Source organism: Prorops nasuta, unplaced genomic scaffold (genome assembly GCF_024137725.1).
Source record: "Prorops nasuta isolate Cenicafe-Biocafe unplaced genomic scaffold, Cenicafe_Pnas_1.2 PNAS00005, whole genome shotgun sequence".
Taxonomy (NCBI): Eukaryota; Metazoa; Arthropoda; class Insecta; order Hymenoptera; family Bethylidae; genus Prorops; species Prorops nasuta.
In genome coordinates, this window is record NW_027116802.1 from 4,426,114 (window position 1) to 4,451,074 (window position 24,961).

A 24,961-nucleotide genomic window follows, 5' to 3' on the forward strand; every position below is an offset into this window, starting at 1 on the left:
TAGCTTAAAAATAATAAAATTTATCTCCAATTATATTTATAAATGAATTGCAATTACGAGTGATAATATGATTTAAAAGCTTCTCAACTTACTGCATTTTATACTTTTAGAGATTTACAGTTGATGCATCAAAACAATGAATGAACCATGCATCAATTTAAAAAATTAATTAGGAAAGCTGCAAGAACATAATATAAAAAGTAGGGTGTTGCATTTAAAAAACTTAAAGCGACCTTTATAAATTCCAAGTTCTTCCACTTACAATAATTTTTATGAAATTACTCTACAGCCCTCTCAAAGCATAAAATGATGTATCCAAAAAATTGTATAAGAAGAATATTTTTTTTTCTGGAAATGGGTTGATTAATAGAGAATCCAAGCGCACGCACCAGAGCGTGTTAGGTATATCACAATCCTTAAATTTCATCATAATGAAAAAACGATGCCGATATATTTATTAAACACTGGTGCAAGTGTCTGAATGCGCTACAACTATTTTCATTAGGTCATCCTTGTATATACCATAATTATAAAAAAATATAGAGCAACGCGAAATTAAAATATGTATAATTGCTCATACCAATGAGAATTGATGAAAAATTTGGTCTTTTCAAATTGTAGTATTTTTTCTAATATATTAAAATGTTATAATACTATAGCTCTATAGTTGTTACTATATTATTGCAATGCAGTGTTGTATTAGAAGTATAAAAATCAAACACTACAAGACAATATTGAGCTGATATTGTTAAAGGTAAAACCTGTCAAATCATTGAAAATGAAAGATATTTTAAGGCATAAAAATAGCTTAAAAAGAAGACGTTTATTTTACAAACTTAGCAATTAATATGTTATGAATATTCACATAAGTGTCCACAACCTGTAGGACATTGTCTGTTGCAAAGGAACCAATCATTTATGTGTACCACATGTCCTCCATGTGTGCAGCCTTGACACCATGCATACACTCCTCTTACAACTTGATGACATATAGAACATAGAGCGTGCTTGGATGTATGACAGCGATCACACAGCCAAGCTGATCTTTGCAATGGCTTTGTACAAGCTAAGCAACAGGCATGAATTGTTGTTGATTGTTGATTCAATTGTGATACAGAAGGAATCCAGGCTAATTGAATGATTTGTGCAGCTACATCCCATAATTTGTATTTTCCTAGCATATCTATATACTCTAATAGCCAATGTTCTTGCAAAGCTATCTCAATATTGAGGTTTTTTCTCTTTTCACCCAAAGCAATCAAGACAGAAGCTGCAGTTTGCACATCCCTGAGATTGGCATGATGCTTTAATGCTTCCTCAATCAGATGAGTGGGATCCCAAAACAATGGTTTTGGTATAGTCATTACTATTAGTTGAGGGGGTTGATCCTCAAGCATCACAGATACAGTATCGTCATTAACATCGGGAGAATGATTTGGAAATTGTTCTGGCGGTGGAGATCTATCCTTTATTTCGTGTCTTAATGGAAAAGCCTCCTTTGGTAATGCCCAATCATCATTGTTCAGCGCATTATGAATGTATCCAGAAGAATTTGTGTATTCCATACTAATTGACTCAAGCTCCCCTTCGCCAAAGAAAAAATCACCTTTTGGTTGACCCTTATTAGCAATAAAAGGTCTGCGATAACTAGGTAAGATTGGCCCTATAAAATTTTGATTTTCTTGAGTTTCATCAGTCTCAGTCTCATCATCTCCTCCGCTAGTTGCTCCAGTGGTAGTAGCCTCTCCTTGTAATGGCTTTATATCATTCTCATAACTTGGATTTGATTGGTCAATACCAGACCCTATAGTAATTTGTGCTAAATTCAAAGTATTTGTTATATCCTCTTTGGAGATCAATGATGAAGGAGGTTTGAGAATGGTACCTATCGGATTAGCATACAATGTTTTAATTATACTCCACACTAGACTAATGTCACTTCTACCTGCATTTGTTGCGATAACTGAATTATGATCGCATATATCATTTAATCTTCCACTCAATAGATATCCTTTTGCACAAATCTTAAAAGATTTAGGCTCATGAGGCACATTTATGGCAAATCTGTGCATTACACTAGAGGCCATGCAGAATGCATCGTTTGTTGCAGATGATTTTCTTATAATATTTGTCAATTGCTTCATAGTGGTTGGTGCATTAATATTTATTTTGCATGCAAAAGCCACATCTCCTTTTGGGTTTAATGCAATTCCTTGGGGATTTGCTTTACTTGCCGGCCTAGTGGCATCCTTAAACACATGATGGTATAAGGTACAGTCACGACTAGTTGATAAAAAAGATTGAGGATTTCCTCTCCAAGCAACTCCTGTTGGAACATCTTTGTGCTCATTAAAACTAGCAAATGGAATATATGGCCTTCTAATGTCCCATACATTTATACTACAATCTACTACAAGTGCACAACTAGCAATATGATATTTTCTTTGTGGCCTCCACTTTATTCTACCTACAGAAGCTATGGTATGAATGGTGTAATCACAGCTTGGTTTGGCCTGTAAGTCCCAAACCTTAATTGTTTTATCTCTTGATGCAGTAGCAAGCCAAGTAGTTTCTGGATGCCAATCACAGGCAAATATTGGACCACTGTGTGCAGTAAAATGTTGAAAGTAACGATCTGGTTTACGAAGATCCCACTGCTGTACATGGCCATTTTCTGAAACAGCAACAAATGTATGAGGCTGATGAGGACAAAATTGTACATCCCTGACAGACTCGGTATTGCTGTAAAATGTTTTTACAGCTTCCTTAACACGCAAGTCAAAACATTTCATAGTTCCATCTTGAGATCCAGATATCAACAGCATAGACTCTGTCATATGAAAACTAACTTTGTTGACTGTTCTTTTATGATCAACAAATACATGTTCCTGTTTTGACCTGGAAGATTTATTTAAATTCCATACCACAACAGCTCCATTAGTAGCAGCAGTTGCTAGAATATGGTCATCAATGAGATTCCAAGCTACATCGTTGCATGAAAAATTTAAATTCAAATTTTTTCCTACTCGAAGATTACAGGATTCTTCAAATCTATCTTCCAATAATGAGAATATTTTGAAAACATTTCTTCCGGCAATTACAACTTGACTATTGTCTTTATTCAATGCTAAAGCATTTGCCGGACCTTCCTGAGTGATGCAGACTGTTTTTGATGTCATGATTATTCATCTAATAAAAATCCTTGCATGCTTAAAACATAGCTGAATTACAGTTTTTTAGGTTAGAGTTGTAATGTTTTCTTCTCTACTTTGTAGTTTGTATCTCAGTATGCATTTTCGTCAGTTTATAATAAATATTTTATTTTATATAAGAGATATATAAAAAATTAGTATATTAAATGATTATTGAAATTCATTTTTAATGAATAGCAAATGATAGTCGCCAGCAGTAGTAGTAGTAATAGTAAAATAATAGCGCGTAAAATGATTAAAACTGAGTATTGAAATAAACAAGCTACAGATAACTGAGATTATTGCCATTATTACTGTTGTTAATGGATCGATCCACACACTCTAGTCAGTCGAATCATTAGCGATACATTCTAAGCCCAACTCTTTATTGGCTTGTTGTATATTCAAAATACGAATACGTAGTCATACATACGTAGTCGTAAGCCACACTGCAAACTGCAACTACTGCAAGTACTGCAACTATATAGTGCAACAGGGCACCGGGCAGTGCAGTACTACATACTACGCTGATGTATGTATGTACATACATATGCTAGGCAGGCACTTTGGCATTAAGCAAAATGCACGTATTATATGTAGAGAGAATTCGTTTTAATGACTTGCTTAATACAAATATGAAATTAAGACTAAAGGAGATCTGGAAAAATGTTTAAAATAGAAGTTTCTTCATTTATCTCTGTCTTAATCTTAAAAAACTGTCTGAAATTTTTGTAAAGGTCAACACATTCATGTAGAGCAAGAACTTACATTATATATTTCCTACTTAATAAACTTTTTGTTTAATAATAAAATAATTAAACAGTTTTAAGCAATTTATAATTTTTATTTTCTGTTCATGTGTATCTATAATTTTACATTATTTGATTGAGTAAGATAAATATAAAATTAGCTACACTAGTTTTGAATCACATTAAAAAGATTTTTGTATAAAAAGTTTTATAATTATATTTATACAATTAAAAATTTATTCTAGAAGCAACTTAGCCTTATTTCCATTTACTTCTCTATTAATGCCATGTCGAATGGCAAATTCATGTTTAACACTTGCAAATAAAATATCAGTCAGTAGAAATATTTGTGCAATAGCAAAGGCTAAAGTGACACCAAAATAAAAATTTGCATTCGCTGAACGAGAGTAAATCCATTGATGCCAAACAGTTGGAGCAAATACTGTGCAGAATAGCATAAAGCATCCCACAATAAAGCCCTGTTGCATATCTAAAATAAATGTGTGAAATTAATTAAGTTATAAGTTTATGTATAAGGGATTGAAAAAATTTAATGACATACGTTGAAATAAATGTTTCCAAAGTGGTAATAATGACATGTAAAATCCAACATCACCTATACATGGGTATGATTTGAATATTGCTACAATAGCCAAGTAAGAAAATGCAAGTAGCATAGGATCTTGTCGTAATCTTAGTGCCAGTGGAACAATATACAACAGGCTAACATTTATTTGAAATGAGGCAATAAAAAGCCATCTGAAATGCTCGAACATTTCTGTGAAGAAATACCAATAGAGGCCAATATTTGGACGCAGATCTGGTACTGTTAAGATGAAGCCAATTGTATTTCTAATAAATGACCAGCTACCCGTTATATGATAAGATATTGCAAATAGAGTTATCAGTATACTCAAATATGTTGTAACCATCAAAACAATACTGTTTCTTTTATCTTTTCCCTTTTTTAACCTTGTGAAATACATAATTGCAGGGACAATTAGTGATGCAGGATATAATCCTTGAAGTGTTAGACATGCTATTGAAATACAGCTTAAAAACATTGAACATTTCGTCATTGACAGTAATGCAATGGAATATAATAGATTAGTGAAAACTGTTGTCGTTAATCCAACACAATTCATTATGATATAAGGGTTAAATAAGTAGCTGGCTGAAATGTATAATGTTGATATTGTTCTGTTATCATAACTTTTATTAGTTCCATATTGTAATTTTTCATTTTTCTGTTTCCTAATCTGCAAGAAAAAAAAAATTTAAGTTAAATATTAAAATATAAAGTATATTTTGATATGTACCAGTTCAGCAGAATAATTCTTAGCAGTCAAGGCTAGCAATGAAGCTGTCAAAATATCAGTAGCTACAAAAAGTATTAGTAGCATAGAATGTGACAAATATTTTTGTATAAATGTAAATATAAATAATCCTATTGGTGTTTCATGAAATAAATCTCCTATATATGGATCAACACCAAAATTGTACAGATAAATTCCTTCTGTCACTGGAAAGAAAGTAATAAAATAATTAAATTTATATAATAAACCATTTTCATAAGAGTATAAACTTTCAATCTGAATGTTTACATAGCTAACCTCTTTTCCATGAATTTAAAGCTGTTGACACTTCAACGCGATTGCTAATTGTGTTTTGATATTCTGAATTCATTAATAATAACCTAATAGCAGATGCTAATGCAATATTAAAACTCCATTTTTTCAACATATTTATTGGTTTTATTATTTATAGACACGATTATAGTCAATTTGGTACCGGTAAAATATTATATATATATATATATATATATATCTAGAACATAAACAACTTAAATAGAATACTCTTTCTATTTCTATTTTTTTTCCTACCTTTTATTCAGCTTTAATTAAATGATCACTTTTACTTTTTCAAACAGACCTCGCATCATTGCCCTGTCGTCCTTCTGTAATCTATTATTAACAACAACGACCTTGACGTAGGGCCAAAGGGCCAAAGTTGATTTGACGTTGATACAGACAGATTTACAGATGAGTTCCATAACTTCCATAAAGTTCACAGTTCACATGATGCTGTCAAAGTATGAATTGAATTTCAGTATTTTTAGTAGCTTATTAAATATTTTAAAGCAATTTGATATTTTATAGATTATATAATTTTATTAAATTTAATTTGAATTAAAAATGGAATAAACGAATTATAATGAATATAACTTTTTTAAAGTAATAAGAATATTTTGTAATGTTATTGCTGCAGTGCTTGTTATTTCAAGGTTATTTTTACTATAAGATCTGTGACATAACTTATGCTGTTTAATAGCAGAACTTATAGCAAATTAAATAATTATATATAAAAGTGGCAATATTTTATTTTGGAACGCATCTGAATTAAAAATCAAAATGGCTGATAACTGGTGAATGGTGATGGCGGTGATGGCTATGTCTATTGCGGCAGAGGAGAAAATTCTTGAATTCTTCTTATTTACTTGAATAGTTATAAAATTTATTTAATTTCAATAATTCTACAGTAAGATACTATCGATTAGGAATTTGTAAACGGTAGAATCGTTTACAAACAAAGCTTATTAATTAGCAAATTTTTAACTAAAGTTTGTATGTAAAAATGTCATCGTCTGACAGTAGTTGCAATAGTAAATAGAATGGCAGTGGGGAGCATGAATACACAAATTTTTCTTCGATCATACTCCTGACTAAGACAGAGAACAGAGATAAATGGATCAGCCGTGAGATTACTTCTTTTTTTTTCGAATTTTTCCAAAGGCGCTATTTTATATAAAATTGAAAATACTATAATTTTTCAAAACTATATATATATATATATATATATATATATATACCAGTGATAGTTGAACCATATATTACAAATATCATATACTTGGTAAAGGAAATATTTTTATATATGCGTATTTGATTGATGCATGATGGAAAATTTATTTATTGTAAATTATTTTTTTTAAATATTGCTAGATTCTGTCTGAAAAAGTAAAATTATGACTCTTCCAATAAATCGAAAACGTGGATCTTCTGTAAGCTTTACACGAGCAACAAATGGTAATGAAAAGGTTGGAGATGAAATTCACATATCTTTAGCACCTTACATACAGACATATTTAGCTCACAGTGGCCAGGGACTTGGTTGCTGTGGAATCAGCTTACCAGTTCCTTTTGAACGTGCAGCACCTAGATCTTGGTGGAATCCAAAGTTTGATTCAGAAATATTGGAGGAACAATATAAAAGAAGTGCCTTTCCCCAGATTAGATTAAGATTTCGGTGAGAATAGCTTTTCTTTTTCATTCATGTTTCCTTTTTTTCTTTTTTCAATTAAACTGTTTTATTTATTACAGATATGCACTTATTTATATTTTGTTGCTATCTCTGTTATGGCTATCATATTTTGTCATTATTGGAGTAGAAAATGATACCTCTACTTGGCCAATGATAGCTGTGGCTTTTAGTATAGTGGCAGCTATGGTCTTTGGTATCTTTTATTTGACACATACAGACTATTATAAAAATTATGTTTTGCCAATATCACTAGGGGTTGCCATGGTTCTTTGCCTTTTATCTTTAATCTTTGTTGCAATGGTACCCCCTCATATGGATGGACTAACATTAGTTGGTCATTTTGCCCTATGTTCAGAAATTTTATTATTAATATATACTGTATTACCATTGCCACTTTATATATGTGTGGGGATTTGTACAGCATATTCATTTATATTTGAATTTTTGACCGCCTATCTATATGGTTCAAAAACTGGAAGTCAAAAATATTTTGGTGAATATACAAGTACAAATATGAAACTTAATAATATTTTATATTTTAATGATGGATCTTTACAAACTATAAATTTTTCTTTCAGAAACAAATCCTCAGTTAATGAATCTTGAAGGTCGGCTTGTAAGAAATGTCAGTGATATTTTTACAGAAGGCATTAATACCACAATATCAGCCATAAATCATTTAAAGCTTTTGCCTAAGCAATTGGCAATCAATCAAACTGTACTTGAGAAGTCTTTAATTTTAAATCCTAGTGTATTGCAAACAATGGATAGCTTTAATAATACCTCTAATATATATGGCAAATTGATATCTCCAAGCGATGTAAATTTATTTCCTACTGAAAATAATATTACAGAATTAATAGCTCTTCATAATATATCTGGAATTGATAATGAGGACTATGTGGATTTTGGAACAGCACTTGCTATAAGAATATTAATGCAAATATGCATTCATTTAATAGGAATTCATATTTTAATAATGACATTTGTAAGGATGCGTGGAACATTTATGAAAGTTGGCCAATCCTTATTAGTAAGACGTCAACTAGAAATGGAAAAGCAGCTTAAAGAAAAAATGATTCATTCAGTAATGCCACCAAAAGTAGCTGATTGGCTGATGGAAGAGAGTGAAAGAGAAAGGGAAAGAGAAGATTCATTAAAAAAGGGATCAATACCATCTAATAATACAGATATCCGTTCATTATTCAGACCTTTTAATATGCATTCTATGGAAAATGTTAGTATTTTGTTTGCTGATATTGTTGGTTTTACAAAAATGAGTTCTAACAAAACTGCTGAAGAATTAGTAGGTATACTCAATGACCTTTTTGAACGATTTGATGATTTATGTGAGCTTCATGGATGTGAAAAAATATCTACATTAGGAGATTGTTATTATTGTGTAAGTGGATGTCCTGAGCCACGCTCTGACCATGCTAAATGCTGCATCGAAATGGGACTAGGTATGATAGTTCAATAATTTTGTGAATACTTATAATAATCAAATAGAAAGAAAGTAAATTGCAATTATTGTGATTGACTTCTTTTTATGCTTTGTGCTCCTTAAATTTGTTTGCTTCTTTTTTCAGCTATGATTGAAGCAATAAAGCAATTTGATATTGAAAGAAAAGAAGGAGTAAATATGAGAGTAGGAGTACACACAGGCACAGTACTGTGTGGAATTGTTGGCACTAAAAGATTTAAATTTGATGTTTGGTCAAACGATGTTACATTAGCCAATAAATTGGAGAGTACGGGAAAACCGGGGAGAGTACATTTGAGTGAGCGGACTTTGAGTTTTCTTGATGGTCAATACATTACTGAAGAAGGGGATATTGTCAATGGTAAATTTGTAAACAAAAGTAAAATAATTGACATAATATATAAATTTAATCCAACTTTATAATATGATTGTTGGTTAAAGAAAATTTTCCAGCTATATTTACACATATATATGCATGTTCCTAGGTGTAAAGTCCTATTTTATTAAAGGCAAAAAAATGGATTCAGTTACAGAATTTACATCAATTGTAAATTCGCCTAAAAGTATTTCACCCTTAATGGAATCTCGTCATCGTTTATCATCATGCAACAGTCAATCTAGGCCACGAAATCACTATTTGCAAATGGTTACAAATGCCAGTAACTTCCGCATAAAAGCTAATTCCCTACCGAGCATTTTAGATTGTGAAAGTGACGGTAATATGGATATACAGGAGGAAGATATAAATAAAAGTCCTACATCAACCGCAAGTTATGGGAAAAAGAAAGTTAAAAATAAGCCATGGAAATATTTACAGCGTCAGAGAACAACGGAGGAGATGACTCCTTTAGACTTGGATGCAAAAAGAATAGTAATGGACACGGTGGATGACGTTGAAAATGCTAAAAAAATTGAAAAGGTAGAAACAGAGTCAGGAGAGGATCGGAATGGATTTAAACGGGTAAGGTTGATGCCAATTATTATCGTATTATGTAAATTTAATAAATTTAAAGATAATTTTTTTTTAGGTAATGCCTGATAACGGTGTTGAAATGGACCCAAATCCTATACCTTCTAGTCCTTTATTATCTGGTCACGAGCCACTAAGTCATGCTTCTTCGGTCTGCAGTAGAAAAGACTCAGGTATAAGAAGCAATAGTAGACGAAGTAGTATACAACAACAGGTAAATATACTAAACGTCATTAATACGAGGCAATGCATGTATTGTATACCATTTTACTGAGTGTCATTATTGATGCAATTTTCAACTAAAGTATTGAATATCGTACGAATAAAATAGTGTACGATATAAGAGATACACTAAATTGTAATGTGAACCTTAATGTTCTATGATAAAAGTAATCTTATTTTCTCATATATATGTTTATTAGCTATTTTTAATGAATGGTATGACGCAAGGTGATTTGCTGGGGCACAGGGTGAGCGGCTACTATACCTCGAGCTCAACGTTGAACTCTACGCACGAGCCATCATCCTTTACGCCTCAGTATCCATATTCTCTACCAATTTCGGATACTTTTGGTGCATGTTTTCATAAATTAAGGAAACAATCTGATTTGCAATTAATCAGGTGAGATTCAATTTGTGTAGTTACGATAAATTAGATATTAAAAGGGCTATGGTAAACATGAATAGTAACACTAAAACAAACATTTGTATGATTGATATGTTTATTGTTGATCAAATTTAGGTGTGTTCAGGATAACGTTACTTCACAAAGGTCGTATTTCGTGAAGCCGCCACTATCAAGCGTGACTCTTTTTTTTAAAAGTAAAGAAATGGAAAAGGAGTATCGAGAGAATGCGCACAAAGCAAGCGAAAGTGTTAATGGAAATCCGCCAACTTTGGCCACCTCTCGCTTTAACACTTATTTCGATATTTTAATATCAGCTTTAGTTTATTCAGCGATCACCGTTTCATTGTTTCTACTTTGTCAACCAACAATTTATTATATGACTTTTTGTATACTTGCAACTATTATTCAAATAATAGCGGTGACTCTCTGCGTTCGGCAGTTACTCAATCCAAATACTACGCATGCAACGTTTACTCAACAAATCTTTAAATTTTGTTCGAGGTGGTATCCATGGCACGTGTGTGGTGCAGTTTTGGTTGGATTACCTATTATTTCGATATTACTTAATTTTAGCTGCAACAATTCTCGCAGTCTACATCATTTTGAGTACTATTATAGCTATTTAATATTCGTCGGGCTAGTACACTTTTGCAATTTCACTCAGTTAAATTGCTGGATGAAAAACCTATTAGTCACACTGACAAGCATATTATTTATATGCCTGGTTGCCAGTCACATTAATCATTATGAGCAGCGGAATCTCAATAGTAAAAATGATTTAGATAGCAGGAATGTGACAATCATACCTGTACCTTCATATTTACATAAATCCAGTATACGCTTTACTTTGAACGAGTCCTCTCCCAATCACATCGAATCGAGTACAAATTTGAATACGATTTTAAGTGATATTGCGATTGAGAAAAGATACAACGAGCGACTATATAATTCAGAAATCTACTTGGACATGATTCTTCTTCTTTTACTAGTCTGGTTCTTGAATAGAGAATTTGAAATCAGCTACAGATTAAGCTTTCATGGAAATGCAGTCGCAGCACGAGATAAAGCTCGCGTTCAATCAATGAAAAATCAAGCAGATTGGCTTTTGCATAACATTATCCCTAAATATGTAGCTGATCAATTAAAAACAACAGCAAAATATTCTCAGAATCATAAATCCGTAGGCATCATATTCGCTAGTATCGTCAATTTCAACGAATTGTATGATGAGTCTTATCTTGGTGGGAAAGAATACTTGCGGGTACTTAATGAATTAATAGGGGATTTTGATGAGCTTTTGGAAAAAGCAGAATTTTCAAATGTTGAAAAAATAAAAACTATTGGTAGTACATTCATGGCTGCCAGTGGATTAAATCCTCAAGTGAGACAGCAGAGTGATCATGAGTATACTCATCTTTTTCAGATGTTGGATTTTGCGATGGCAATGCACAAAGTAATATACGATTTTAATCGGGACTTGTTAGGCTTTAAATTAATCTTACGTATTGGCTTTAATTATGGAGATGTAACAGCTGGTGTCATTGGGGCCACCAAATTGTATTATGATATATGGGGCGATGCAGTAAATATAGCTTCCAGAATGGATTCAACCGGAGTTGCAGGAAGAATTCAAATGGCTAGTAGCTGTTTGCCTGCTTTATCTGATGTATATGAATTTGAGCCACGAGGCCAAGTTTATGTCAAAGGGAAAGACAATATGAATGTATTTTTATTGGTTGGTAAAAAAAGTTGATAGCTCTTCACTCGGGGACATTTGACGGCCGATGCAGTATTCTTCTGTCAAGTCTTTGAGAGTGTGACGTTTCGATATAATCCTTCTTTAATGGGATTATTTATCCAGTGACTGAACTGTACCTCTATCAGTCAAATTTTTCATATTAATTATTTTACAATTTCTATGGAATATTTACGTATCGTTGTGTACACGCGTACATGAGTGTGTGCGGGGTTTCCAATTTAAACTTGACAACCTGAAAATTGCAAATAGGGAAGAGAATTTTAAAAAACAAACATAAATTTTTAAGTTTTGTCTTTAATTAAAGAGTTAATAAGCATTAAACATTCAAAGCTTGTTTTGTATATCAGCAAAACAGTCTATTAAGTAATATAATGCCTCGATTTTAAGAATATATATTTTTCCTCTGTAATTTTTTAATTAAGGGCAGAACTAAAAAAATTACATCATTTTTTACCTCAGAATCACACTCCTTACTAAGGTTTTCGGGTTGGTATGTTTAGACCAGATACCCCGTATACTTAATTATACAGTACAAAATTTAAATTCGTAATTACGAAACTCGGCAAAAGCGTTTAGCAAATTTGCAAAATGATTGTTATTATTAAAAGTTTTTAAAAATGTTTTGTATGCATATATGTATATGTATGTATAATATGTACGATTAATTTTGATATGCTAGGAAGTACGTCAGAGTTTTAATAATATCTATTATAAAGTACTCGCCTTAATCGTGAACTGCTCAAGGTCTACCAATTAAAGCTATTTATTAAGGAGGTATTATTTAAATATCTTGTAAATATCGTAAAGAATGAATATGATGAACGAGAACATATTAAATCTGAAATTATCAAGTACAAATTCCCTCAATTTCATTCCTTCTTTATCCACTATATTACACAAATAAAGAAATTACTAAAAGTTTTTATGCTCATTTGGTCAAATTACACAATAAACTTTTGAATCAGGGAGTATTGATGGTCTCCATTAACGGGAATCCGTATACCGACATTACAGGGCGAAAACTATTTCGCATGCAGCGTCGTCATTTGTTGACGGATTGTAAAGTTATTACAGGTTTTTGGAAATGCCAGAAGCTTATCTACTAAGTTACGTTAGGAAAATTAACAAAAAATGAAAAAAAATTTTTGTTTTAATAAATATATTAACATTATTGAGAAACAACAATTAAATCGCACAATCCCCCAACGTACTTTACTAGATAATGTTCATACGTTTCCAAAAAGTCCACCTAAATGCAAATCTGTCAAGAAATGACGATGCTGCATGCGAAATAAATAATGGAAGAATTTCGTGTTGGCGACTTCCCGAACACGAAATTCTTCCATTATTTATTTCGCATGCAGCATCGTCATTTCTTGACAGATTTGCATTTAGGTGGACTTTTTGGAAACGTATGAACATTATCTAGTAAAGTACGTTGGGGGATTGTGCGATTTAATTGTTGTTTCTCAATAATGTTAATATATTTATTAAAACAAAAATTTTTTTTCATTTTTTGTTAATTTTCCTAACGTAACTTAGTAGATAAGCTTCTGGCATTTCCAAAAACCTGTAATAACTTTACAATCCGTCAACAAATGACGACGCTGCATGCGAAATAGTTTTCGCCCTGTAATGTCGGTATACGGATTCCCGTTAATGTTGGAGTTTCATTCTTCTTGTATTTATCAACCTTTAAATATTTCGTAGAAAGTACTAGTTTAGTACTATACTTATACATATGGTCAAACAATATCCAATGTATTGGTCTTATGGATTTTATAAATATATTTGTTGATTATTTTTATAACTGCAAAAAACAGTGCATAGATACGAAATAAATATAGTATAATAAACTTATGTAGGATGATCGCGAGCTCCAATAACAATTTATTTAGGTTTCTGATTAAGAACCACGTTGCTTAAACTTTGATAAAGGCTGCAAATTTTTTAATGTTACTCCAATTCAAATTAAATTTTTATCAAATAGATAAATTTTTGAAAGGCTTATCAAAAGAGGGAGTAGCTGGCCATAATGATTCAAACTAATAGCTTTGTTGAACTTAAAGTCATTTAGCACGTTTTGTGCCAATGACATTCTACGGTGTCACGAAGTAACAAAATATTGCATTGTAGCACTATTAGGTACCGTTGTCATTTTATGATAGATTTTTTTGTTTCTTCCGACTAAATGTTGTTAATATGTCGCTGCAGTTTGTACATTTTAAACTTAATTAAAATCAGTAGGAAAATAAGTTATATGCAGATAAATTAATATTAGTTTGTGTAAATATTTTTGAAAAATTAAATCCTTAGGAATTTAACGGTACAATATATTGTCATTACAAATTCTTTATTACAGTTTAATATATACAGAACTAGCATTGTTCAAGGTGATGTATAAAAACAGCGAAGAAACTTTTATAAAAAATTGGCTTTTCCTTGTTTTAGATTCATCGGTAAGCTCTTGAACGGAACATCAATGACGATACGTGTAACAATCCGTTTTAATAAAATTTACTATAATGTTATTTGTGTATTATGCTGCTAAACATTCTTTTCTTTCTAAAAGGAATGTAAGTAGTTTAATATTGTCGCACATAAACTTACACGAATTGTGTCCAAAAAAAGTTTATCATATAAAAAGCTCAATCGACTCAACAATTAAGTCTGTGATTATTCTTAATGTAATTTGATAGAAAATGAAATATAAAATTCATAGAATTTACTGAAAATAGGATATATACATTTATTTTGCAAATTAGGCTTAAAATTTCAGACTTGTATAATTTTATATGTAAATGCATTTCATATAAATTTGTTAAAAAATTGAATGGAAAGGAAATAATTGATCTAATCCTTTCTTATTATATTCAATTTCAATTAAATTTAGCAAATATATTTCCAAAGATTTTAGCTTCTATACAGCTGAAATTTTAATAATCAATAACGTATTATAAAAAAAGGTTCAAATAAGATAAATTAATTCTTGATAAGTGAAAAGATCTATCTATTATTTTTTAAACATGTAAATATCTAAAAACAATGAATCATTTTTGTATTTTTCAATGATTTCGAATGTCTGTCTCAGTTTAAACTAAACTACATTCATAAATTGAATGTAATATTCCACCACATTCAATATTTACAACACTTTACTAATTATAAAACGGTATAAAGATTTATTAAATAAGTAAAGTTAGGCAGAATTTTGCTAGTTAAACAGAGTAGAGCTAGATATTTGTTATAAATGCTTTAATTGATCACTCACCTCATTCCATGCAAATGTAATAAATTTGTATTCAAATTAATGAAATTTTGTAAAATATTCAACTTCAAAGAAAAGAACTGGTGCTAAGAAAATTTTAAAGCTTTCGGTAAAACCACGAAGCTTAATGAATCTCATCGATGGTTACAAGAGCGCATCACTTTAATTTTAACAATTTCTTATCCCTCAGGGTGACTATCTCATAATAAATTAAAATCCTTCACAGAATTCGACCAGCTATACAAAGCCTGAAAATTTTCCACTGCGATTTCCTGCTACGTAGGTCCCGCAAAAAGAACTGTTAAACCTGTGTCGACCGCATTTTTTGATATTTCATCGACCCGTATGGATTGAGGTTTACCAGACACCTCTATTCGTGGCAAATTGTCGATTTTCACTTCTTTACGGAATAATTGCCCGACACTTCTGCCAATGAGCTAAAGATAAACATGATGGTAATTTTTTATAATCAATCGCATAAAGGCCATATCAGGTGAAAACGTACGGAGTTTGGAATATTTTTTAGGCTTCAATTTGGATCAATTTCAATTTCTTATAGAGGAAAAAATTCTAAGCATTTCGGTGTATCTATTAAATATGCGGTATAAGTAAAGTACAATTAGATAAATATTTTGAAAGTACTTAACTCATTAAAATCTCCAAATGTAATAATTAAGTGTAGGTCAACAAGAGTTAGGGATAAGCTTAGTAGGAATTAACAACGTTAATTTTCAAGCAAATCTTGAATATCCAACATTTAACAAAATCGGAGCCAAAAAAAACACTCCATGATCAGTGCGTCCTCTAGTAAGATACCCCATAAATAAGAAGCAAAGCAATAATAATTATAAAGTCTTACCTGATTTGTTATTTTTTTAAATAAGTCCTTCTTTCCTTTCTCAACTTTATTTCCCTTTGTACTTGTCACCGACATTTTTTCATCAAATCGTTGCAAGTCGGCAGGACTTATACCAGGAATCTGTTGCATTACTTCAATAATGTTAGGAAATTTAGGTCTAAGACATTCGTAAACTTGAGCGCCTAAAGTTATCAATGATCCTTGGTTGGCCTCATGTTGACCATGTAACTGAAGGCCTTGAAGCACAGCCACCATAATATGTGATGCCATTGGAGGAGTCAAACTACCATCGGCGGTTAATGCTCGTACAACAGGTCCGGTTAACATGGTTGCTTTCAGACTTGCATTTGAATCGTTCCATGACAAAGCTCTACAATGCAAGGACAAATGTGGCGTAAGCAAAAACAAGAATGGACAATATAACATAAATATTGTTGAGCTTACCCTAAAACGCATAAAACCACACTATGGCAAGTAGAAGGATGACGTAGAACAAATGCCCCAAGCTCGCTGACTACTTCAGCCACTATACTATTTCCACGTGAAAACGGTGGATCGACAGCCATACCTCCACTCTCTTGCTCCATAGAGTCTGGTGGAGAAGCATCACTAGCTGCTCCTCCTACTAAAGCTACCTTCAAAACGTCTACGAAGTCTCTTGTTAAATTTCTATTTAACATATCGTCGATAACTTCTTGTGCATCGGTGTTTTCTTCGTCCAGACTTCCAGATTCGTACAGTCGCGTCATGTATTGCCATTTTGCACTTAATCTTTGGCACACTGAAAAAAAGATAATGTAAAAATAAAGAAAAAATGTAGGAATAATAATTTCTATCAACCTTTCAAGAGATTCCCATTCCACGGATTCAGGACTTTACGCGTACGAGTGTAATTAACGTATCCGTGTTACAATCCGTGTAAATTTTTTTACACGAATATTCGTGCAATTGTGTATATAATGTTAATATACGTATTTCCGTGTATTCGTGTTACGTATTACAGTACACGAGTAATGGTGTGTCCGTATATCTGCCTTATGTAAATAATTGATTCTCTTAATATCAATCATTCAATTTAATCACTATATTTTTATATTAAAAGCTTTTAGAATTAATGGACTGTAACAGATTCCTCTGTTAATAGTTCTGAAAGCAAATTAAAAAAAAAACTAATATAAACATAGGGATATTTCAATTAAAGCTAATTCCAAAAAATCTTCGTTTAAAAAAAATTGTTAAATAATAAAAGTTTAAGGTACAATAGTAATAACGGAGCATAAGTTCCTATTAAAATAATTGATTTCACAAAACTATTATAGGCATGTCCTAAAGTTCTTACAATTACTAATATTTAATTTCTTAACAATTATTTGGAACGTCTTAAAGGATCCCTCAAAGCGACACTACAGAGTGACAATCGAAAACACCTGTAAATAACAGAGCATTATTTGAAGATTGATATCTCAAGCTCTTCACAGAGCTTTAGTGACGTTGCAAGCTTATTCTTTTAGTGAAATAATCAGATTTTCGAAAAAATGAAATTTTTTTAAATAACTATTTTTATGATATAACTTTTTTTCGAAACTCTATTTTACTAGAAAAATCAGTTCGTGACGTCAATAAATCGCTATAACAAATTCGAACTGATTTTCACAATAATACTGTAATCATCGACACGCATTATCGGATTGTATTCTATAGTGTCGGGATGAGGGATCCAGTCAAATCACTGTTTTACAATTGTAGTTTTATCGTCAAAATACTTTTCATATTGATATGAATTTTTCCACTGCATTAAACTAGGTCAAGATTTGTTAAATTACCGTGTATCGAATACAAAACCAATTTTGTACCCAGCAATAGTGGATTCAATTTTTAACGCCCAAATGAAAAATACGCAAATTCACTAAATAGACTAAAAAATTACTAACCAATATTTAGTAGGTGGACAAGCAATAAAGTATTCAATATTAACCTTGGTTGATTCTTGTTATATAAACAAATACTAATTAATTGCTGGGTAATTTTATAGTGAATCCACATAATTTTAATATAACAAATAGATTTAAATATTTAAACATTTTTGTTAGTAAATTGAGGCTATTATTGCTAATATAATTCTATAAAATGAATTAGAAAGTATATACCTAAGAACTTTAATCCAAGTAGAATCTTTTTAAAAATATATTTTAACTTTATCACTTATAAGGTATGTATATGGCTTTAAAATTGTACGTATAGGTGTGAGTACAAATTGAATTTTATGTAACAGGTAGGCCAAACATGACGTATTTATGTGCTCAAATATCTATTACTTTAAATTCAAATAGTTCATAACTATTTGGTTCAAATATTACATTTCTATAGTGCTTTGGAAAGCTCTTAAATTAATTCAAAATTTAATAGATCGCCTTCGAGTGAACTTAACCCATTAACGTCCAAAATGTCAAAATTTCTTGCACGTTTTCAAAGTGATTTTTTCCTATGTAATTGGCGTTAAAAAAATTCTTGAACCACATATTCTGATGTAAAATTGCATGCTCTTTCAGAATCCGTTGCCAGAATCATGATAAAACTCACAGGAAAAGAGATATGCTCGATTGAAACATAAAAAACACCTAAATTTTCGAAAAAAAAAAAATTTTTAGGATTTTTTTTCGAAGTGTTACGGTGAAGATATCACCTTGCGACCGTGATCAAAGGTGATCATGGGAGTTGAAGTTTAACAGGGAATTTTTTTGTTGACCTTGAACCATCGCTTCTTTACAAAATGGCGGAAAAAACGAATTTTTTTTTTCAATCTTCATCAACTTTTTTCTCGAAATCTATGGTCTTTAGAAAAAAATTCATAAAAACAAAAATGCCTTAGAATCGCTCGAGGAACATTCTCAAATTTTGTCAGAATTTTTTGAGACAATTTTTGATTTTCCGGGAAACTTGTGAAATGGAATTTTCAAAAATTGTCTCAAAAAATTCTGACAAAATTTGAGAATGTTCCTCGAGCGATTCTAAGGCATTTTTGTTTTTATGAATTTTTTTCTAAAGACCATAGATTTCGAGAAAAAAGTTGATGAAGATTGAAAAAAAAAATTCGTTTTTTCCGCCATTTTGTAAAGAAGCGATGGTTCAAGGTCAACAAAAAAATTCCCTGTTAAACTTCAACTCCCATGATCACCTTTGATCACGGTCGCAAGGTGATATCTTCACCGTAACACTTCGAAAAAAAATCCTAAAAATTTTTTTTTTCGAAAATTTAGGTGTTTTTTATGTTTCAATCGAGCATATCTCTTTTCCTGTGAGTTTTATCATGATTCTGGCAACGGATTCTGAAAGAGCATGCAATTTTACATCAGAATATGTGGTTCAAGAATTTTTTTAACGCCAATTACATAGGAAAAAATCACTTTGAAAACGTGCAAGAAATTTTGACATTTTGGACGTTAATGGGTTAAAATAATTTTTTAAAGTCAAACCATCGATATTACCTTGCTTTGCCGAAACAATTTTTAATACTGTAAATATTTTGTTATTACCCTTTATGCCCAAATTAAATAATATTAGGCATACATAAAAACTATTGCTATTATATGTTAAATGCAATGTCATGAAATATGAAACTGGTAATTAACTAGGTTTCCTTTTGCTTCAGATTAGTATTTTTGGACATATCATTTAAAAATTACAGGAGAAGTACGTGCAAAGTTCATTTTGTAACTTAACGCGTTTTTCATTTGGATGTTGAAAATTAACTTGCTCTTTTTCGACATGACATATATATTATAGTACGTTCGACAATTGATAATATAATATCTTTTTACTATATTTAAATTAATTATACAAAAAAGTTCGTATCTATATACAAACAGTCTTTACTTTAAATAAGAAAAATGAGAAACAATGAGCTTAAAACGGTCTGCCCCTGTACTTTGGATTTATAGTTAAATAATAGTTAAAACAAACTAAATATTAGTAATTAAAAGGTAATTGAGAACGCTGGGATATATAATAGTTTTGTGAAATATAATTATTTGAACACAATGTATAGTACTTTAAATTTGTATGACTTAATAATTCATTATTCCCGAAAATGCTTAAAGTTAGTTTTAATTAAATTAATTCAATGTTAATATTGGTATTCTTTTTTTAGTTGATGTATTCAGAACTATTAAAGTGGTTGTATATTTTCACCGGTATTATTATAAAACTTACGTAAATTTAATGTTATTATTAGAATGAAAACTGCTTACTTGAATTTTTTATCTTGGTTTTGTAATTTGTACATGTTTTTAAAGGTAGATTATTGTTTTTTTACACCTGATAGGAGGTTTTATTTAAAGTTGTTTTAAATTTTAATTCGTGTTATAAGCAGAGTATTCTTTCTTAAACAAGATGTCTCTCTTGTTGGGAAAAAAATTAATTAATAATGTTTTTGTGTGTATAATATTATGAATAATATTTTCTTTTGTACCTGTCCCCTTTTCACTCATGCACATGTTTTTTTTAGGAATATTTTTATATTTATTAGACATTTTTTAAATATTAAACAAAGAGGTCAAAGGACTAAGGAGTACACATAAACAAATATATCTAAATATTAACGGATACTCCAATAAACGGATGAGATTTCATGAATATTAGTATATGAATATTTACACGGCTTAAGACAGGGATACGTAATTAAACGTGTACAAACCGCAAGCTCTGAACTTTTTACATTTCATTATTTCTGTGCAATGTTTTAAAAGACAAGGTTACTCACTGTGCGTGGAGACGTGAGCCAGCACTGGTACAAGTACAGTCTCATAAAATGCAGGTGGGCAGGAATATATAAATGGTTTTAAGAAAACTCGAATAATGGGTCGCAATCGATAATCAGGTATAGCCTGCAGCAAAAACGTGAGAGACGGTAATCACAGGCGATCATCAACTTGTTGTATAGATTCGACGAAACTTTGTTGTATCTTACCTCCATATTGGAAAAGACCGAATTCAAAAGTGCTGGTGCAAGACCTATTAATTGATAAAAATCCCGGCCAAGAGTGTGACAGCCGCTTCCTAGCATATGGTAGCAGTTGTCGTGTATTGTTGTTAAAAATGATTGCATTCTCACTAAAGGAGCATTTGATTTATAATCAGATTCAGAGAAAGCATCATTATTAATTGCTATATTTAAACCCAGAAGATTTGCCTTTTCTGATTCTAATAAGCCATGAACTGTTTTATAGCCCTGCAATTAAAAAACAATATAAAGTACACTTACATAAACTCTTAATAGAAACTTTAATCATGTAAAATGAACTCACTTCTGACAGAGCAGCGAGAGCGACTGGGGTAAAAAGAGCATTCATAGTTCTGAGGAGAGCAAATAGTGTTGGCAACAAGGGAATTACATGTGGTGCAGCTGGATTTCTATAAACGGGATTACCAGTTTCGCTCAACGCAGCAACAAAACCACCTCTGGCGGCACGATCTGGATCTTCCGGTATGGAGCACCTTTTTACTACACTCAAAATAGTATAAATGCAAAACATAAGATCCGATCGATTTTGACTTGCCGGATCCTCTAATAAATTGTCACATGGTGTCCTGTCTAATCCAATGAGTCTTATCAGTTCAAGCGGACCTTTGAACGACTCAGATCCAATAGAAATAAACATACTCGAGCCCTCTCCAATGACTTCGGCTACGAATCTTGTTTGTCTTTCATAGTCGCAAAAGTGATTTGATATTAATAACAGTGCCTCGTATAACGTTAAGCTCTCCATTCTACTTAGCTGACTCGGTTCTCTAACCAATTCTCGAACCGTCGTGTGAATCTGCTCAAATACCGGCAGGAGTAGTAACGGATACTTAAGACCTATTTTAACCATCAGACTTGCCGCATGTCTCCTAACATTTTTCGTCGCTCTTGATCGGTTCTCTTTTGTTTCACCAGCTGTTTCAAATACCAAAGCAGCAAATATTTTTTCTAATACTCTCGGTAAAATTGCTACACCTGGCATGGTCATCGAACCAGTCGACATTGAAAGAAAAACGAAAAGAGCGCTGATGCAAGAGAGTAAAGCCGATAAAAGCCAAGAATCTTGCGGAGAATAGCTGAGACACAATTCTAGCAATTGCAAACCATTTTGGACGCTGGGTCTCTCGTTAACCAATAAAATCCTTGATACAACAGAATCCAATGCTTGGGCTAGTGCTTCCCACTCCAAATATTCTGGATCATTTTGGTTACTTTTATATCCAAGCTCTGCCATCCCCTTAGTTATTTTTGCCGTTAGCCATTGCTGTACATATGTGAATGTAACAAGAGGTGAAACCATCGTTGCTTGTCGGAAGGCTTCAAGGAGATCCATCCGTAATCGATGGAGAAAGACATTAAACTCTTCTTCTGAGTCATAATCAGCCAAACAGTATGCAGCCATCGCATTTGCTTGGCTATTGTGAGGATATGCTACTTTGATTAATTTTGGAGCTGTATTCTCGATAAATTTTGGAACGTACGTCAGAAGCAACGCGTCACTTTTAATCTGCTCGTGCTTGAATAACATTATCCAAATGGCACATGCCAAATGGGCTAGAGTTAAACTTGAATGCATTGTAAACGTCAATACAGTATCGAGAAACAGATTCAAGTGCGTTGGCCGTACTGCGGAGTCATCTTTTCCCCATAGCGTACATAATTGTGTAGCCATGCCTGTTAATACCTATATACACAAAGAAATATGATAAAATACACACAAAAAATATTTCCTTATGGAGATTTAACTAATAATACCTGTGTCAATTTTTTTAAGAATAAATAATGATTCTCATTAAAATCATTGGATCCTAAAGTGGCAGCATTTATATTAGTTGTTGGAGGAACAGTTGCTGCTGTATAAATACACCTTAAGGCCTCTTCAGAAAATAATATCATTAATTGTTTACGGTCTTCGGCTTTTCCTTTACGATTTACAATTTGCAACAGGCATTCAGCTGCTAAACATTGAAATATAGAATTCCCTAAAAGGAGACATAAAATTTGCAGCAATCTTCCATCTTCCGCCATTACATGATTAATAGAGACCCATTCTACAAAACCAGTCAATGTCAGTAAGACTACCTGGAATTAAACAAAATAACTAATAAAAGTTATCTTTATTTCCACATTGTTCTATAATTTTCTTATTTTATTTTTAAGAAATAATTTCTGTTAATATTTAACTTACTTGAACCACCTTACTATGTGCAGTAGCAGCAGCTGTTTCACCTATAGCACTTTTTTTTTGAAATTCAGAAAAGTGCTGTTCAATTAATCTAAGGAAGAAAGCAAAAATTTCTTTCATATTTGTATTGAGCGCTTGATAAATATCCTTTCTTCTCTGATGTGACTCTAATGTTTGTAGGACAGCTACATCTTCTACAAGCCTAAGGAAAACTAGTAATACTAGCTCAGTTTGGCTCTCTCCTCTTGTACAGGCTTGACTCAACTCAGCTAATAGTGTTGGCCATTGCTGAGGCCATTCTCGTTTGATCATTTCTACAACTACACGAGACAATGCATCTTTGATGTGATTTTCCTCTTGCAATAAAGGTTCTGTACCTTCCTGTAATAATTTCATTGCATTTTCTTTGATAAATATTTTTTCCGACTGAGATATTTGTGTCCAACGGTATTTTACGCAATGTTCCATTAATTGCAACCCAAAATGTCTAACTATGGGGCTTCTATTAGGAGATTTTTGAGCCAAATATAAGCCACATTGTGCGCAAAGTGGTGATGTTTCTTTAAATCTTTCACAAGCATTGTATACTTCTAATCTTTGTTGATGGGGTACAGTTGGTGACATCATCACCTCCACTACACGTGCAAGTTCTGCGGACATACGAGCCACATCACCTGCTTCAAACTCCATGCTGCCTGTTTGAAAATAAATTAAAGTTACTCCTTATTCTTTCAATTAGATTGGAGTAAAAATAAATAATTTTAAAATCTATGTGATTATAATGATTTATGATACAGAAAAATATTGTAGCTAATAACAAACATTAAACAAAATAATGAACTATAAAAGACTAATAACAAATATAATAATTTCAAATTTGTATAATTGTTACCGCTTTAAACGATAGTCGCAACAGTAGTACATATGTGAATTATCAATTAGTGGAAATCATAAGTAGATTGTAAAGAAAGTTAGATAATACTTAGAAATTGTTGGTTTTTAATAAGAAAAGAAGAAAGTAAAAGAAATAACAAAAAAATGAAAAAACGGAGCAAAGACAAGTAAAGGCGAGGAAGAACACGAGGAGGTAAGAGGCTGGAGGTGCTAGCTAGGACTAGTTTGGTTGGAATTTGAAATTTGAAAGCAGCAAAATGTGGTCAACTTTAGTAGACTTAAAGTTGATCGTTTAATTGTGAATAAAAATGAATGAAAAACAATAAAGTCAATAATATTAAATAATAAAAAACCGAATACAAATTATTTACTTACCAATTACAACAGTACTGTAACCATGGCGAATTCCGCTGCCCCCGCTGCATTCCCGCGGCGCCACTGTCACTGACTGTGTGTGTCAACCCCCCCAACAATCCCCCTCCAATAGATTAGAATATTTTCCATCCGAACGTCATCTGTTGGTGTAGATTATTTTTCATTAACGTCATCTCTTGCAATAATGGAGAAGTAGCGTTGACAGAGCACAAGCCCCGCATAATAGCTCAACTCAACGACACACACACGGATAAAAGCCGAA

General features: G+C 31.8%; 4 protein-coding genes across 9 annotated transcripts; 1 reads left to right on the forward strand and 3 right to left on the reverse strand.

Annotated features, from left to right (window-relative positions):
• Positions 1–178: 178 nt before the first annotated feature.
• Wdr24 (WD repeat domain 24) lies at positions 179–3,612 on the reverse strand. 2 transcript variants are annotated; one of them, XM_066727292.1, is made up of 2 exons: positions 1,946–3,612; positions 179–1,885 (listed from the first exon to the last, which is right to left on the reverse strand). In XM_066727292.1, the coding sequence occupies exons 1-2, from the start codon at positions 3,177–3,179 to the stop codon at positions 852–854; spliced, it is 2,268 nt and encodes a 755-aa protein (XP_066583389.1). In that variant the 5' UTR covers positions 3,180–3,612; the 3' UTR covers positions 179–851. The 2 variants fall into 2 exon arrangements, with proteins under 2 accessions (XP_066583389.1, XP_066583390.1); XM_066727293.1 differs by having other exon boundaries at positions 183–2,953; positions 3,027–3,151.
• Positions 3,613–4,014: 402 nt separating this feature from the next.
• Positions 4,015–6,117, reverse strand: PIG-U (phosphatidylinositol glycan anchor biosynthesis class U). 4 transcript variants are annotated; one of them, XM_066727111.1, is made up of 5 exons: positions 5,873–6,117; positions 5,554–5,767; positions 5,260–5,462; positions 4,503–5,199; positions 4,015–4,430 (listed from the first exon to the last, which is right to left on the reverse strand). In XM_066727111.1, exons 2-5 carry the CDS (start codon positions 5,681–5,683, stop codon positions 4,177–4,179), a joined length of 1,284 nt encoding a protein of 427 aa, XP_066583208.1. In that variant the 5' UTR covers positions 5,684–5,767; positions 5,873–6,117; the 3' UTR covers positions 4,015–4,176. The 4 variants fall into 4 exon arrangements, with proteins under 4 accessions (XP_066583208.1, XP_066583207.1, XP_066583205.1 ...); XM_066727110.1 differs by having other exon boundaries at positions 5,859–6,117; XM_066727108.1 differs by having other exon boundaries at positions 5,824–6,117.
• A 234-nt stretch (positions 6,118–6,351) lies between these two features.
• On the forward strand, positions 6,352–13,153 carry Ac13E (Adenylyl cyclase 13E). 2 transcript variants are annotated; one of them, XM_066727344.1, is made up of 9 exons: positions 6,352–6,850; positions 6,940–7,243; positions 7,318–7,763; positions 7,837–8,721; positions 8,848–9,102; positions 9,227–9,702; positions 9,770–9,925; positions 10,134–10,333; positions 10,454–13,153. In XM_066727344.1, exons 2-9 carry the CDS (start codon positions 6,963–6,965, stop codon positions 12,090–12,092), a joined length of 4,338 nt encoding a protein of 1,445 aa, XP_066583441.1. In that variant the 5' UTR covers positions 6,352–6,850; positions 6,940–6,962; the 3' UTR covers positions 12,093–13,153. The 2 variants fall into 2 exon arrangements, with proteins under 2 accessions (XP_066583441.1, XP_066583442.1); XM_066727345.1 differs by having other exon boundaries at positions 7,318–7,751.
• A 484-nt stretch (positions 13,154–13,637) lies between these two features.
• On the reverse strand, positions 13,638–24,800 carry Ranbp21 (exportin-5-like protein Ranbp21). The gene is made up of 9 exons (XM_066726619.1): positions 24,700–24,800; positions 23,434–24,125; positions 23,001–23,327; positions 21,529–22,929; positions 21,192–21,452; positions 20,985–21,108; positions 16,670–17,006; positions 16,226–16,595; positions 13,638–15,803 (listed from the first exon to the last, which is right to left on the reverse strand). Exons 2-9 carry the CDS (start codon positions 24,118–24,120, stop codon positions 15,642–15,644), a joined length of 3,669 nt encoding a protein of 1,222 aa, XP_066582716.1. The 5' UTR covers positions 24,121–24,125; positions 24,700–24,800; the 3' UTR covers positions 13,638–15,641.
• Between the last annotated feature and the right edge of the window lie 161 nt (positions 24,801–24,961).